Below are 17941 nucleotides of genomic sequence, written 5' to 3'. Positions count from 1 at the left end.
CCTCTCCCACCTGGAAAAAAAGGAACATGTAAGAATGTTAATTGACGACACCTTAGTTTAACACCATACTGCCCTCCAAGCTCATCACTAAGCTCGACCCTGGAACTTGAAAAACTCGTAATTAAGCTCGAGACCCTGGGTCTCGATCCCACCCTCTGCAACTGGATCCTGGACTTCCTGACGGGCCGCCCCCAGGTGGTGAGGGTAGGCAACAACACATCAACCACAATGGCCCTCAACACGGGGGCCCCTCAGGGGTGCGTGCTTAGGCCCCTCCTGTGCTCCCTGTTCACCCATGATTGCGTAGCCGCACCTAACTTCAACACCATCATTTAGTTTGCTGACGACAAGATGGTGGTAAGCCTGATCGCCGCCGACGATGAGACAGCCTATAAGGACGAGGTCCGTGACCTGCCAGTGTGGTGCCAGGACAACAACCTTTCCCTCAACGTCCGCAAGACAAAGGTGCTTATAGTAGACTACAGGAAACGGAGTGCAACGCACGCTCCCATTCACATCGACGAGGCTATAGAGCGGGTTGAGATCAAGTTTCTCTGTGTCCACATCACTAAGGAATTTAACATGGTCCACACACACCAACACAGTCGCAAAGAAGGCATGACAACCTCCTCAGGAGGCTGAAAAGATTTATCATGGGCCCTCAGATCCTCAAAGTTCTACAGCTGCACCATTGAGAGCATCTTGTATCTACCTCAATTATCCTTTACACCTGCACATCGACTATAATTGGAGCCTTGTCTGGCAGCAAAACAGTTCATTCAGCCTCATTTACTGCCTTTAAAAAACAGCTGATATGGCTGACTTGCTTAAACAAATGTGGTTTCTACTGACAATTGAGATGTACAAACTATGGCATAATGGGACGAAAAGCAGATGAGGCAATCCGTAATTTCGATTAAGACATTAATGAGTGAGCTAGGACGGATATAGTCAATATAACTATTTGTTCAGCACTTTTGAAATGTAAAGCGACAGAATTCAAAACATGGGTGGTTCTTACAGTGTTCTCCCTGTACACCAAGTCAGAACCATAGGATAAATAAAGGGGGCATATAAGCAGACAATGAAAGCTCTTACAATATTCAATAATTACATTTCTCAAAAACAGGTTATAGGCTACATGTGCACCACCATGTCAAAACAGTAGTTGAAATTAAGAGGTGGAAATAGGCCAAATTATTAGGGTGAGGCACATGGGCTACTAACAGCTTACTACACAACATACACGCGGCACAAATCATGCTTCATTGAGAGCATGGCCAATGTTGAATGTTTATTATTTTAAACTAGGAAAAGAGGCCCTTAATCTTAGACTTGGGACCACACAGCCACCACTGAATAGGAGGCTAATGATTGCTTTGCAATGCTTGCAGTTAGCCACTGATTCCTTCCAAACCACTCATTGTTGAATTTGCGATTTCCAACTTGTTGTGTAATGTTTATGTCCAATGGCCGATGCGCACCGATACGTTTTATCTATAATTTCTCTTCATATGACAAGGATTAAAAAGGATTTGTCAGTACATTGTCAACTTGATTCATGGTGATGACTGCTAGCTAAGATTTTGAAAGTCCAATCAAAGCTACTGTAGATATAACGTGATTTGATGTAATTCTGTGGCCAATGACCTTGAGCGTTCTTGGATGGGCACTTCTAATATAACTCTATGGCAGCACCCAAGGGGGCTTGAATTTTCGAGCTCTGCCCTTAACACAGAGCGTTGCGCCACCAAGTCTTTCTGCTGGCTTGTCCCACCACCACAGAAGCACTGAGCTAGGCTGAAATACCTGCATTTTGGAGCTGCCTTACTCGAAAAAACTAAAAAGAGACCATGTTTGTATGCAGTTTTATTAACTCAATGATGTATATATATATATTTACATTGTTTGCAAACTGATGTGACACGTATTAATGCCAAAATAACATGCAAAACAGGCACGCCCCCTGCCATTAACCCTTACCTAACCCATTTAAATGTTCAACTTTAATGGGGTAGGAAACGGGAGAGACAAAATGCATGGTACGTGCCTGAAGACCCTGAGCTGTCAACGGACAGTGAACTTGAAATTGATCCTGACGAAAGTGAGGAGAAAGAACCTGGGTCGTCAGGTGGTGTGAAGGCTTCCGAGCCTCACTCCAATGATCAGGAAGACTCTGGCCCAATGGGAGTATGATTCTTGGAGAAAGTGGATCCATACCTTTGGTTGATCTGTTTGTGGTTTTGAGTCTATGGGGACGAAAGTGGTGTCCTGCTTAAAGAAGTAAAATTCGTTTTATATTGGGTATTCGGTTTCCTCGTCAATAGCTATTGAACCAAGCATAACATGACTATGAAGATGGTATATTCTGAATCACGGGGATGTCAAAAAGTCCAAGGTCAATTAGCTACATGACAATATTTCTACCTAAGTAATTACACAAAAACAAAAACCCCCTACACCCCTGTAGTAACATCTCTTCACAATTTTACACACATGTACCAGCATACAATCCATTCTCCAACTAAATATTCACAATGTTTGCTAGTTATATTACACAGTACTAGAATTAGTCCATCCATAAAAATGTGAAATTAAACAATTAAACTGTAGGTGCAAACCTGTCTATGACTTCACTCTTTCCCAAGCGTGTTAGTATGAATATCCTTGTCAATTGTCATTCTATCTTGGTCTCCTAAGCCAGGTATGTAGATGTTTTAATGCACTGAAAGATCTCTCACAGCTGCTAACTGGGATGGTCAGCACAGTCTGTATGATTGCCTTGAGTGATGGGAAAATATCAGTGTCTAACAATGTATACACACAGGACATGTCAGAAGTGGCATCTTTATGTTTAGCAAGGACTAGTTCCTCTGGCTTGAGATGAATATGCCATGTTTGTCTTGTGTGGGCCTGCCCTCTCGAGATGTTCTCCCGTGTTCTCGCTCTGTCTTGTCCCCTCTATTCCTTGCTGTCTGACGTTCTGCTGTCTTGGGTTTCCTATATTATTACAGAGAAGGCATAGTATCAGTGCGGTAGCAATATGGAGTATCCTGAACAGACAAACATACAGAAGCAATATATGCACACACAACATGAACAGGCAAATAATGTTTACATTAATTTTTTCACTCAATCTTAAACCTGATTAACATTCAACTGTCTTACCCTTCACTAACCACAATACCTGTGTTCTCTCTCTGTCGCTTTAGCAACAAAATCTAAATGCGTGCAACCATGTGGCAAAACAAATGAGGTTGGCTTAGATTGTTTACATGTAAGCTATATTTAGTTTCCAATTTTTATTGAAAACAAATACATTTGCACAATGACCACTTGTTGTTTCAAATAAATCTTTACATTTGTTGGTTAGCTAGCTAGTGAATTTTAGCCATATTTGCATAGACATGAAATCAGTCAAAACACCTCAAAACAAGACATGGTATCAATAACTTGAAATATGCTGAAATAAACCACTTATTATTCCCACACATGGCAGTGTCATTCTTGCTAACAATCTGGCCATCCAGAATCACAACAGGCTGATTTAAGCCCCATGGAAGATCGCACATCATTTTTGTGACGTTGTCAGCCAACCCATCTATGTAGCTAGATGCTAAATAATTGTATTGTTAACACACACACACACAATCTATTCACTTCCTCCTGCAAATACAACAACCGTCTCAGTGTTAGCTCGACTGGGTAGTCCCTCATGTTAGTTAGTTAGCTTAACGTTATTTGTCAGTGCAGCTTTTGAGTCGACATGTTGAATGTAAATGACTCGAATCTGGATTACTGTGAAGTCAATAACATCATTATGGGCTAACAAAATGTGCTATAGTAATAGCAAGCGAACAAAGTTTACCTCCGGTTCTCCTTCTCATCTTTGCGCTCTCTCCCACAGAGATTGAGCCTGTGCACGGCAAAATATATTTTGGGGGGACGAATCAAAAATTACTTTAGAAAACCACCTTGTCTCCGCCTCCTAAAGTGCCACCATACACTGAAATGCTGGTTTTAGGCAGCACTAAAAAGACAGGGCAGACCAGGGCTCATGTTTGTAATATTCCTTGCAGTGTAGAATAGCTTATTTTACACTATCCCAGCAGGGCAAAAGACTCGGAACAGAGACAAAATCATTCGGGGCTAAAGCCCGGGCCTGGTGAAGACAATGCTTGATGCAATGCAGACCCGGAGGAGAGCGTGAGAATGAGCAGACACGGTCTGTCCTTTAGAGTTTTGATGCAGAGTGTTGCCGGATAAAGTCATGCTAGGGTATAAATTATCCTGTGAGAGCTTTTGTTCCGAACCCACTAAGGTGTTTCAGGTGCCAAATTTATGGTTATGTTACAGCAGTATGTAGAAGGGAGATTCAAGTGTGAGAAGTGTGCAGGAGGGCATGGGACAAGTGTAGTTTAAAGGGGAAAAGTGTGTGTTTCAATTGTGGGGGTGGCCATGTTGCTGGGGATCAGAAATGTCCTGTGCTAGTGAGAGATTTGAGCCCTGTGAGTAGTAGGCCTTGTTGATTGGAGCCCTGTGAGTAGTAGTTAACTTGTTGCTGTTATGGTCATTAATTGTACCACAATGAGGGGAAGGAAATCCCAGAATATTGAATTGGTAGTAGCAGCAAAACTGGGAAACGCAGCAATATGGAACAAAGCGTCTACCACACGAAGACGACTACTCTCTTCGTCGAAGTTATTTTGAGCCTGCAGCTCGAGTGGAGGGTGTTTCTGTGATACTCCAGCCAATCACGTTGGCAGACATGACGGCGCAACAGTTAGTCCCTTTAGCTTCACTGGAAATACTTCGATACCAACAACACTTTTGTTAGCTGTAAGCAAGCTATATATAGCTAGCAAAATAGGATACTGAAAAGACTGGCAGTGGCTGCCAACAATGCAACGTTTCTCAAAGGGTGGAGCAAAACTGGAAAATGTATTCGAAAGAGCAAAGTAACATCATGTATGAATAACTTTATTTTAACTCGCAACTACTAGCTATGAGAACAGCTAACGTTAGCAAATAATTCCAGAAGAACTAACGTTAGCTAGCTAAATAACTAAGACATGGCTACCACCAGGGAAATACAATACCGAAGCCCCACAGTGCGTATCAAGCAGGAGCAGGACGATGACTCGGACACGGAGGAGTCTCACATTGGTTTCAAGAAGTCGGATGGACGCGAGTCGCAGATAATCCACAGTGGTCACTTCATGGTGTCCTCGCCGCACATTGAACACCCACCAAGAAAAGGTTACGATTTCGACACAGTCAACAAACAAACCTGTCGGACGTATCACTTCGGGAAGAAGTGTACATCACATCTCTCCATTGACGCGTCGTTGACAAAACTTTTCGAATGCATGACCCTTGCATACAGGTTTGTGTATTGGTTGGTTTTCGTCAATCAATTAAACGTGTAACGTTTGCTAACTAAATAGTTACCTAGCTTCCACGCATTGCTTTAATGCGGTGGCATAAATTGAATGGGCTACATCTTGGACTGTGTTAAAAAATATGCGTTGTCCATACCCAGCTACCGAATTGTGAAGTTTGTTTTGCATGGCCCGGTGCTCCGGTTGAGTGGAGATGTTTGAAGACCAATGGACTAGTCTCAAAATATAAACTCCGCCCACGCGGTGCACCGGGACATGCAAAACGAACTCGTCCAATGACAACTAAGTGGTTTTATTTTCTAAGCGAATCACAAGTTGGACGAGCATTTCCTTTTCCAGTGTCTCTCGAGTATTTGATCCCACGCCCAAAGCATTGGGTGTAGCTGAAGTCACGGGTCTAAATTTCTTAAACACAGGCTACAGTATAGTGGCATACAACAACAACCATAGTCTAATTAATGCTTTAAATGTAATAATTCGATGCAGCTCCTTCGCATGTAGTGTCTGTCAATGTCAAATGAGAAGTTATTAGGCTTGCCAGGCTACTTACTGAATTTAGTTCAGTTATATCTATCCTGGGCGTGGCGTTTGGTCGGGAACGATGTGGCTTGGTAGCCAGGCTTAATATTCGGCATATGCTAAATATTATGTGTTGTGCAGTTGTCCCAAGATCAACTGTCTGTGGTTGCAGTATATTGTCCTGTCCTACTTGCAGGTCTGGTCTGGATAACTTTGCATAGTTTGCATAACAGTTTGACAGTTACACCGCACTAGGCACTACTTATCGGCATAACCTTCCGTTATTTTTTTAAACTGTTGAAAAATGAAGTCATATATTTAAACCCATTCTAATAATCTGAAGAAAAATCTTTGTACACAGAAGGTAACTCGCCCGAAAATGTATTGTAATGAAACAGACAGGGAGCGGGTCTCGAACCCTCGACCTTCTAGCCCGAAGTCCGGCGCGCTATCGACTGTGCCGCAAAAGCATGCTCGAGCGGCAGAGTCGATTTCCGCGCTTATAAACCCAGGGTCGTTACAGTATTCTCCAGCAGGTAGCGTTTTGAGTTTTTTTGTATGGAGGTCAATGAATGTCGAATTTGGTCAACCAAAAATGTGTCTTTATATGCTATGTGAGGTTTATTTGATCAAATAGAAGTTTCGTAATGCTTCGGCTGTCAGAATTATGCCTGAGGGTGCAATCCGGAATCCTTTTGACGTCGCTACCCCTAAATCCTAACCATAACCCTAACCGGCACCGTAACCAATTTAAATGGAAACTTCAATGGGGGTGGGGTAGGGACGTCCCAAAGATCCTAGTAGCAAGGACCGTTGTGGTTCACACGCGTATCTGCCCTTTCTTTGATGCCTCCTCCCGACTACCTTCCATTTTTTTAAGACATTTATTTTCATTGTTAAAGCGGCCAATGGAGTATCTGGTTAATATAATGGAACATTTGCGGCCATAATTTTCAAACTAGCAGAGATCCCACTCTGAAAGTTTGATATGCCTGTAGAGTATATTATGTTCAACTATACACGTGTGTGTCTAATCCAAGATGGCGTAGCAGTCGTGTCCCGTGTATATATCTTTTTTTCTACACGTATATTTAAAAAATATTTTTCTTAACCTCAACTTCAACATACTCTCCTGCAATCCTCCTCACTCAATGTGGTATGGATCTGCTATTTTCTTTACTTTTGTACTGGAACCCCCAACAGAAGCTAGCCAGCTAACTAGCTAGTAGTCTGCTAGCGGTCATCAGCTACCTTTAGCCCGGATAACTCTCGCCAGTCTGCACAGCATGACTCAAACCAGAGCAAATCGGACCCTTTTACCACACGGAGCCCTGCTGATCCATGACGACTGGTCTGCCGACGTAACAGCACGAGGGGGCTACAACAGACTTGTTCCGTTGCGACGTCACTCTAAGGCCCTTCTGCTAGCTTGCTAGCCCCGGCCCGCTAGCTGTCTGAATCGCCGTGTCTCCGGCCCGCCGTGCTACTCACTGGATCCCTATAATCACTCGGCTACGCATGCTCTCCCTAATGTCAATATGCCTTGTCCATTGCTGTTTTGGTTAGTAATTATTGCCTTATTTCACTGTAGAGCCTCAAGCCCTGCTCAATATACGTTAGTTAACCCTTTAGTTCCACCTCCCACACATGCGGTGACCTCACCTGGTTTAAATTATGTTTCTAGAGACAATATCTCTCTCATCGTCACTCAATGCATAGGTTTACCTCCACTGTATTCACATCCTACCATACCTTTGTCTGTACATTATGCCTTGAATCTATTCTACCATGCCCAGAAACCTGCACCTTTTACTCTCTGTTCCAAACGTACTAGACGACCAGTTCTTATAGCCTTTAGCCGTACTCTTATCCTACTCCTCTGTTCCTCTGGTGATGTAGAGGTTAATCCAGGCCCTGCTGTGCCTAGCTCCGCTCCCATTCCCCAGGCACTCTCATTTGTTGACTTCTGTAACCGTAAAAGCCTTGGTTTCATGCATGTTAACATCAGAAGCCTCCTCCCTAAGTTTGTTTTATTCACTGCTTTAGCACACTCTGCCAACCCGGATGTCCTAGCCGTGTCTGACTCCTGGTTTAGGAAGACCACCAAAAACCCTGAAATTTCCATCCCTAACTATAAACAATTCCCGACAAGATAGAACTGCCAAAGGGGGCGGAGTTAGCCTGCAGAGTAATGTCTTACTATCCAGGTCTGTGCCCAAACAATTTGAGCTTCTACTTTTAAAAATGCACCTTTCCAGAAACAAGTCTCTCACCATTGCCGCTTGCTATAGACCACCTTCTGCCCCCAGCTGTGCCCTGGACACCATATGTGAATTGATTGCCCCCCATCTAGCTTCAGAGCTTGTGCTGTTAGGTGACCTAAACTGGGACATGCTTAACACCCCGGCCATCCTACAATCTAAACTTGATGCCCTCAATCTCTCACACAAATTATCAATAAACATACCAGGTACAACCCCAAATCCGTAAACACAGGCACCCTCCTAGATATCATCCTAACCAACCTGCCCTCCAAATATACCTCTGCTGTCTTCAACCAGGATCTCAGCGATCACTGCATCATTGCCTGCGTCCGTAATGGGTCTGCGGTCAAACGACCACCCTTAATCTCTGTCAAGCGCTCCCTAAAACACTTCAGCGAGTAGGCCTTTCTAATCGACCTGCCCCGGGTATCCTGGAAGGATATTAACCTCATCCCGTCAGTAGAGGATGCCTGGTTATTCTTTAAAAGTGCTTTCCTCACCATCTTAAATAAGCATGCCCCATTCAAAAAATGTAGAACCAGGAGCAGACATAGCCCTTGGTTCACTCCAGACCTGACTGCCCTTGACCAACACAAAAACATCCTGTGGCGTTCTGCATTAGCATCAAATAGCCCCCGCGATATGCAACTTTTCAGGGAAGTTAGGAACCAATATACATAGGCAGTTAGAAAAAGCTAACCTTTGCTCTCCTAACAGAAATTTGCATCCTATACCACAAACTCCAAAAAGTTCTGGGACACTGTAAAGTCCATGGAGAATAAGAGCACCTCCTCCCAGCTGCCCACTGCACTGAGGCTAGGAAACACTGTCACCACCGATAAATCCGCGATAATTGAGAATTTCAGTAAGCATTTTTCTACGGCTGGCCATGCTTTCCACCTGGCTACCCCTACCCCGGTCAACAGCCTTGCACCCCCCCCCACAGCAACTGGCCCAAGCCACCCCATTTCTCCTTCACCCAAATCCAGATAGCTGATGTTCTGAAAGTGCTGCAAAATCGGGACCCCTACAAATCAGCCCGGCTAGACAATCTGGACCCTCTCTTTCTAAAAAATATCCGCAGAAATTGTTGCAACCTCTATTAACTAGCCTGTTCAACCTCTCTTTCGTATCGTCTGAGATTTCCAAAGATTGGAAAGCTGCCGCGGTCATCCCCCTCTTCAACGGGGGACACACTCTAGACCCAATCTGCTACAGACCTATATCTATCCTACCCTGCCTTTCTAAGGTCTTCAAAGGCCAAGTTAACAAACAGATCACCGACCATTTCGAATCCCACCGTACCTTCTCTGCTATGCAATCTGGTTTCCGAGATGGCCATGGGTGCACCTCAGCCACGCTCAAGGTCCTAAACGATATCATAACCGCCATCGATAAGAGACAATACTGTGCAGCTGTATTCATCAACTTGGCCAAGGCATTCGTCTCTGTCAATCACCACATTCTTATCGGCAGACTCAACAGCCTTGGTTTCTGTAATGACTTCCTCGCCTGGTTCACTAACTACTTCTCCGACAGTTCAGTGTGTCAAATCGGAGGGCCTGTTGTCCGGACCTCTTGCAGTCTCTATGGGGGTGCCACAGGGTTCAACCTCGGGTCGACTCTTTTCTCTGTATACATCAATGATGTCGCTCTTGCTGCTGGTGATTCTCTGATCCACCTCTACGCAGACGACACCATTCTGTTTACTTCTGGCCCTTCTTTGGACACTGTATTAACCAACCTCCAGACGAGCTTCAATGCCATACAACTCTCCTTCCATGTCCTCCAACTGCTCTTAAATGCAAGTAAAACTAAATGCATGCTCTTCAACCGATCGCTGCCCGCACCTGCCCGCCCGTCCAGCATCACTACTCTGGATGGTTCTGACTTAGAATATGTGGACAACTACAAATACCTAGGTGTCTGGTTAGACTGTAAACTCTCCTTCCAGACTCACATTAAACATCTCCAATCCAAAATTAAATCTAGAATCGGCTTCCTATTTCGCAATCAAAGCATCCTTCATTCATGCTGCCAAACATACCCTTGTAAAACTGACCATCCTACCGATCCTTGTCTTTGGCGATGTCATTAATAAAATAGCCTCCAACACTCAGACTGCATCCAATTTGCTATCACAGTGCCATCCGTTTTGTCACCAAAGCCCCATATACTACCCACCACTGCGACCTGTATGCTCTCGTTGGCTGGCCCTTGCTTCATATTCGTCGCCAAACCCACTGGCTCCAGGTCATCTATATGGCTTTGCTAGGTAAAGCCCAGCTGGTCACCATAGCAGCACCAACTCGTAGCACGCACTCCAGCAGGTATATTTCACTGGTCACCCCCAAAGCCAATTCTTTCTCTGGCCGCCTTTACTTCCAGTTCTCTGCTGCCAATGACTGGAACGAACTGCAAAAATCACTGAAGCTGGAGACTCATATCTCCCTCACTAGCTTTAAGCACCAGCTGTCAGAGTAACTCACAGATCACTGCACCTGTACACAGCCCATCTGTAAATAGCCCATCCAACTACCTCATCCCGATACTGTTATTTATTTTATTTATTTTGCTCCTTTGCACCCCAGTATCTCTACTTGCACACTCATCTTCTGTACATCTATCACTCCAGTGTTTAATTGCTATATTGTAATTATTTTGCCACTATGGCTTATTTATTGCCTTACATCCCTTATCCTACCTCATTTGCACACACTGTATATATACTTTTTCTATTGTATTATTGACTGTATGTTTGTTTATTCCATGTGTAACTCTGTGTTGGTGTTTGTGTCGCACTGCTTTGCTTTATCTTGGCTAGGTCGCAGTTGTAAATGAGAACTTGTTCTCAACTAGCCTACCAGCCTAGCCTACCTAAAGTTGAAATAAATAGAAATGTGTGTGTATGTGTAACAGTATAGCTTCTGTCCCTCTCTTCGCCCCTACCTGGGCTCGAACCAGGGACCCTCTGCACACAACAACAGCCACCCTCGAAGCATCGTTACCCATCGCTCCACATAAGCCGCGGCCCTTGCAGAGCAAGGGGAACAACTACTTCAAGGTCTCAGAGCGAGTGACGTCACCGATTGAAACGCTGTCACCGATTGAAACGCTGTTAGCGCGCACCACCGCTAACTAGCTAGCCATTTCACATCGGTTACATATGTGTGCACACTCGATGTCGGAAATTTACATACACTTAGGTTGGAGTCATTGGAACTCGTTTTGCAACCACTCCACAAATTTCTTGTAAACAAACTATAGTTTTGGCAAGTCGGTTAGGATGTCTACTGTGTACAAGTCATTTTTCCAACAATTGTTTACAGACCGATTATTTCACATATAATTTAATGTGGCACATATCCAGTGTGTCAGAAGTTTACATACACTAAGTTGATTGTGCCTTTTAAACAGCTTGGAAAATTCCAGAAAATGATGTCATGGCTTTAGAAGCTTCTGATAGGCTAATTGACATCATTTGAGTCAATTGGAGGTGTACCTGTGGATGTATTTCAAGGCCTACCTTCAAACTCAGTGCCTCGTTAGACTGACCAGGTGAAAGCTATGTCATGGAAAGAGTAGGTGTTCTTAATGTTTTCTATACTCAGTATATAACTTATAAATGCCTCATGAGCTTACTGTAAAACTTCAATTCAACGTCGAATCTCAAATAGCCGCCTGTCCCTTTTTAATAACCAAACAACCGAACACATTTCAGCACCTAGAAGGCCAGCATCCCGGAGTCGCCTCTTCACTGTTGACGTTGAGACTGGTGTTTTGCGGGTACTATTTAATGAAGCTGCCACTTGAGGACTTGTGAGGCATCTGTTTCTCAAACTAATGTACTTGTCCTCTTGCTCAGTTGTGCACCGGGGCCTCCCATTCCTCTTTCTATTCTGGTTAGAGCCAGTTTGCGCTGTTCTGTGAAGGGAGTAGTACACAGCGTTGTACTAGATATTCAGTTTCTATGCAATTTCTCGCCTTCATTTCTCAGAACAAGAATAGACTGACAAGTTTCAGAAGAAAGTTCTTTGTTTCTGGACATTTTGAGCCACAAATGCTGATGCTCCAGATATTCAACTAGTGTAAGAAGGCACAGTTGTATTGCTTATTTAATCAGAACAACAGTTTTCAGCTGTGCTAACATAATTGCAAAAGGGTTTTCTAATGATCAATTAGCCTTTTAAAATTATACACTTGGATTAGCTAACACAACGTGCCATTGGAACACAGGAGTGATGTTTGCTGATAATGGGCCTCTGTACGCCTATGTAGATATTCCATTAAAAATCAGCCGTTTCCAGCTACAGTAGTCATTTACAACATTAACAATGTCTACACTATTTCTGATCAATTTGATGTTATTTTAATCGACAAAAAATGTGCTTTTTTCTAAGTGACCCCAAACTTTTGAGCGGTAGTGTAAGCTTGTTTTGCTCCAATATTTGTAAACAAATAAATCTAAACAAACACTATACAGTGTCAAAAAATTGTTTAAACCTTTCCTTGCCCAAGGACCACCTCTTGGCAAACTGGCAGCCCAGGGACCCCCATTATACGTTAGCCCCCCCCCCACAAAATTGAAAGAAGTATGTGCATCACATACTTTAATGTGATTCCTGAAATGCCGAGCCTGTTGGAATATTTTTTGAAATTTAAATTATACTTCTGTTACAGTGTTTGCTAGTTAGCTCAGCTGCTTGGCTATACATTGCCTTCACAAAGTATGCCTACCCCTTGACTTATTCCACATTTTTGTTTTTTTACAGCCTGAATTCAAAATGGATTACATTCATTTTTATTCTCACACATCTACACATAATACCCCATAATGACAAAATGAAAACATATTTTACATCTGGATTGTACAATATTTGCACTTAAAAAAAGTAAAAATTCTTCAAGATCTGTGAATTTGGTTGTTGATCATTGCTAGACAGCCATTTTCACGTCTTGCAATAGATTTTCAAGCCAATTTAAGTCTGTAACTAGGCCACTCAGGAACATTCAATGTCGTCTTGGTAAGCAACTCCAGTGTAGATTTGGCCTTGTGTTTTAGGTTATTGTCCTCCTGAAAGGTGAATGTGTCTGTTGGAAAGCAGACTGAACCAAGTTTTCCTCTAGAATTTTGCTTGTGCTTAGCTCTATTCCATTTATTTTTTATTTTTAATAAAAACTCCCAGTCCTTGCCGATGACAAGCATACCCATAGCATGATGCAGCCACCACAATGCTTTAAAATATGAAGAGTGGTACTCCGTGATGTGTTGTGTTGGATTTGCCCCAAACATGTATTCAGGACATAAAGTTAATTTCTTTGCCACATATTTTACAGTTATACTTTAGTGACTTATAATGAACAGGATCCCTGTTTTTGAATATTTTTTATTCTGTACAGGCTCCCTTCTTTTCACTCTTATCATTTAGGTTAGTATTGTGGAGTAACCACATTGTTGTTGATCCATCCTCAGTTTTCTCCTATCATTCAATTCTGTAACTGTTTTAAAGTCACCATTTGCCTCATGGTGAAATCCCTGAGTGGTTTTCTTCCTTTCTGGGAACTGAGTTAGGAAGGACGCCTGTATCTTTGTAGTGACTGCGTATGGATACACCATCCAAAGTGTTACAAATAACTTCACCATGCTCAAAGGGACATTCAATGTCTGCTTATTTTTACCCAACTACCAATATGTGCGCTTCTTTGCGAGGCATTGGAAGACCTCCATAGGCTTTGTGGTTGAATCTGTGTTTGAAATTCGCTCCTCAACCTTACAGATAATTTTTTGTTTGGGGTACAGAGAGGAGGTAGTCATTCAACAATCATGTTAAACACTTATTGCACACAGTGAGTCCATGCAACTTATTATGTGACTTGTTAAGCACATGTTTACTCCTGAACTTATTTAGGCTTGCCTTAACAGAGGGGTTGAATAATTATTGACTCAAGACATTTCAGCTTTTCATTATTAAATATGTACTATGCAGAAATCGCTCCACCATTTCCCTTTTGCTAAAATGTTATGAATGCTGTTTCCATCTGCTGTTGACATCAGGATATGATTTGAGAGCACTAGTTAGTTCCAAAAGTGGTTATAGCTTTGACTGCACGCTGACAGTGAATTCAGAGCCATTCAGTGGCTAGCCACACTACTAACATAATTTTACCAGGTTCCCGTGAAGCAAATGTAATGACAGTCCACCACAACATACACAAGACTTTCCTGATTAGCAAGGGGTAGTCTGTTTTAATTTCAATGTGTATTAGAAACACAGTTTGAGATCATTGTGAGGAGATTTCGTTTGAAACAGTAACCAAGGCAGGCTGAGCATAGTGAAGGGTCAATTGGCTCCAATTAATGTAATTTCCTCAATATTATGAGCTGAGAAATAAAGTTGACATCATGAGAAATAAGATATTCCTCTATTTTCTACTGTAAGTAGGCCTATGTAATAAAACATGTTTATTCTGTTGCTAGCGATATTCATAAAAACATTGAAATAAAAATGATTTTTGTGGACCCCCTGCAGTACCTTTGCAGACCCCTAGGGAGCCACGGACCACCAGATGAATACCCCTGGTTTAAACAAGGACTTTGATTATTGGATAGTCAGTCCTTGCATCCATAGCTCTGTCTATACATTTGAGAGTGGTTACATTTCTCCATCCCTCAGGTTTTTACAGAAACGGGGGCGGGAAGATGCTTATTGCCGCTTTAAAGGAGCCCTGGGTAAGAGCAAAATGTCATAAATATACTAACTTTGAGAAATTATTTCTTAATTATGCTTTTGGATACAAAGGTAAAATATGTCAACAATCCTTCCTCCAAAGGACTATTCTATGGTTTACATTTTGTGAAAATCCCCCAAATCATGGTCTTTTTTTGTCTGCATTTTATAAGGAATCACTCGGATGCAGTTTGTTGTCTAGTGCCAAACACAGACAGACATATACACACCCTGTTTCGCTGGACCCTGGATTGTTGGGATTTTACAGCCCGATGTTTAGCCATGCTTGATGTGCTGAGTGTGGAGAGGTCACTTGACACCAGACGCCCAGGCAATGCAAACAGCCTGAGCACCACTTTGCTGACAGGGGTTTTGCAATAAAAGTCGGTGTTGCTCCTTCTCGGAACACCCTCAACCCATGTCAACACATGATATGACACCTGTGCAAGGGAGATTGCATTCCTTTACAGCTCTCTGCTTGCCAAGGATTGGCACCATCGCACATCCCACAACCTTTGCTCTAGTTTTACTGCAGACTAGGTTTAGTGGATGTAGAGAACAATGACAGATGTTCAGAACCTGAACTAAATGTAGGTGGTAGGGCCATGGTGCAGGTACATAATACAAACTTAGCCAATTAAATCAAATGCATTTTTTGCGCTTTCATTCTCATAAGCTAAGGTCACCCCTCAGTGATATCAAGCTAAGGTCACCCCTCAGTGATGTCAGGTAAGCGCTGCTTGACAGTATATCTCTAGTGAACCACACCCTTTACTACTTGGTCGATAATCTGGATTCCTTTAGCACTTTGGCTCTCTCTTAGAGCAACAAAAGTGTACTGCAATGTAGACGGTCCATGTACACCCTGTTTTGCTACACAATAGGACAGCGCCTGAAGAGTCCACCATAATCAAACTCACTCCTCTTTTTTTCTTACACTGCATTTGAAGATGCACATGAATGTGGTAGACTGGCCCAGTTTAAGGAACCACGACGATTCTGTCAACCTTTTTCACTCATAGTAGTTGCACATTGGCTGGGTGCTTCTTCAAATCTACAAATGTCCTCCATCTATGACAGCCCATGTGAGGACACTTGTTGCTCCGGACGCCCACTTCCTACCCAACCCCCCAAGTGAAAGGCAACACTGTGCGGGTGGGTGATTTATTTGTGCCGTGTCAAGCAATTTGAGGAAGTGCCAAGGTCAAGAGTGAATGCCAATGTGCAACTATTATGAGTGAGAAAGGTTGACAGACCCGTTGCAGTAACTTAAACTGGGCCAGTCTACCACATTCATGTACACTCTTGACCTTGGCACTTGCTCAAATGGCTTGACACGGCACAAATAAATCACCCACCCGCAAAGTGTTGCCTTTCACTTGGGGGGTTGGGTAGGGCGTCCGGAGCAACAAGTGTCCTCACCTAGGCTGTCATAGATGGAGAGGTTTTAAGGCCTGGTGTCCCCAGGAATCTCCAATGCAGTGGCTAGTGGCTACATTTGTAGACATGTAGCCAAGTGGATGGGTGATACGGGCATCCGGCTCAGGTGGCTTTGTACCCATCAACTTGGCTTAAGTGGAAGGACATATCCTTGACTCATTGATAGTTTCAGTTCACTTGTCAGGGGACAAAAAATACCTTTAATTCCATTTCTATGCAAAATACATAGTAAATAGAGTCTATGCCCATTGTCATTGGGTAATTTAAACTGAAAAACACTTGCTAGAGTTGCGAGGTAATTTGCTAATTGATGGACTGCAAGCGCCACTTGAGCTGCGACTCGCGCTACCGAAACAGGGCCTGGTTTCCCAAAATCATCTTACGGCGAAGTTCATCTTTAGAACCTTCGTAGGAGCTACGTTAAATCTCCAAGCTGTTTCCCAAAACCATTGTTAGTAAAGTTGCACTTTGACGCTCGTAATTTACCGACTGCCTCAGACCTCTCATAGAACCAGCCCCAACCTGGCCTCCGAGGCAATACGAACCAGCTAAGTGTGTCGTTTAGATGTTTTTTGCATCTAACGAAGATACCCGCTAAACACAGAATCAAGATGTTTGTCTCTCTGACCGCCGATAACTTCAGTATGATGTTGACTAGGCTACAAATACAAAGTTGCCAATGTCTTTTCAGTTGTTACAAATAAGCAAAGGATAAAAATACGTTTCAGATAAATACAGTATAGGCTATATAGGCCTATATATTTAAATCCCATTTAAATCAATTTCATGTTAAATCAATTGAGTTTTATATTTGGCTAATTGTAGGCTACTTTCTGTAATATTTGCCTCAATATATTTAATGTGTAGGCCTAACAGCATGTGCACAATGATGTGCCAAATCTGTGATTTTAGTGCGTTATTATTGGGTAAGCATTAGAATAACCCTCCTATATTTGCAGTCATGGGTGGTAATATCTCTCTAGGAGCTGATCCATTCTCAGTATTGTGAAAGAATTCTAATGTTAAGGTAAGATTTTAATATATACTGAACAAAAACATAAACGCTATTTTTTTTTGCTCCGTTACAGTTCATGTAAGGAAATCAGTCAATTTAAATATATTAACCAATGGATTTCACATGACTGGGAATACAGATATGCATCTGTTGGTCACAGATACCTTAACAAAAATGGGCCTCAGGATCTCGTCACCGTATCTCTGTGCATTCAAAATGCCATAGATAAAATGCAATTGTGTTTGTTGTCCGTAGCTTATACTTGCCCATACCATAACCCCACTGCCACCATGGGGCACTCTGTTCACAACATTGACATCAGCAAACCTGCTCGCCCACACGACTCCATACACGTGGGCTGTGATTGGATGGCCGGCTGTGACACAGCCTGGGATCGAACCCGTGTCTGTAGTGATGCCTCAAGAACTGCGATGCAGTGCATTTGACCACTGCGCAATTTGGGAGGCATGATCTGGCTGTATAATCAGCTTTTTGATAATCTGTCCACCTGACAGGTGTGGCATATCTTGGCAAAGAAGAAATTGTCACTAACAGAGATGTAAACAAAATTTG

The 17941-nt window shown here is 42.9% G+C and overlaps 1 protein-coding gene and 1 long non-coding RNA gene across 4 annotated transcripts in view; one reads left to right on the top strand and one right to left on the bottom strand.

The window, feature by feature from the left end:
* Positions 1-1856: 1856 nt before the first annotated feature.
* On the bottom strand, positions 1857-5238 carry LOC139576755 (uncharacterized). The gene is made up of 2 exons (XR_011675167.1): positions 5100-5238; positions 1857-3000 (listed from the first exon to the last, which is right to left on the bottom strand). It is a non-coding gene; the product is annotated as an uncharacterized lncRNA (long non-coding RNA).
* LOC139576753 (MLX-interacting protein-like) overlaps positions 5073-17941 on the top strand; it is a 50347-nt gene continuing 37478 nt past the window's right edge. For all 3 annotated transcript variants that reach the window (XM_071403178.1, XM_071403176.1, XM_071403177.1), the window contains exon 1: positions 5073-5386. In XM_071403178.1, the coding sequence (XP_071259279.1) occupies positions 5073-5386 (314 nt within the window). The remainder of the gene's footprint in view (positions 5387-17941) is intronic.

Source organism: Salvelinus alpinus, chromosome 5 (assembly GCF_045679555.1).
Source record: "Salvelinus alpinus chromosome 5, SLU_Salpinus.1, whole genome shotgun sequence".
In the NCBI taxonomy this organism is placed as follows: Eukaryota; Metazoa; Chordata; class Actinopteri; order Salmoniformes; family Salmonidae; genus Salvelinus; species Salvelinus alpinus.
The sequence above is the reverse complement of the archived record's forward strand: the minus strand, read 5'-3'. Positions and strand labels throughout refer to the sequence as shown.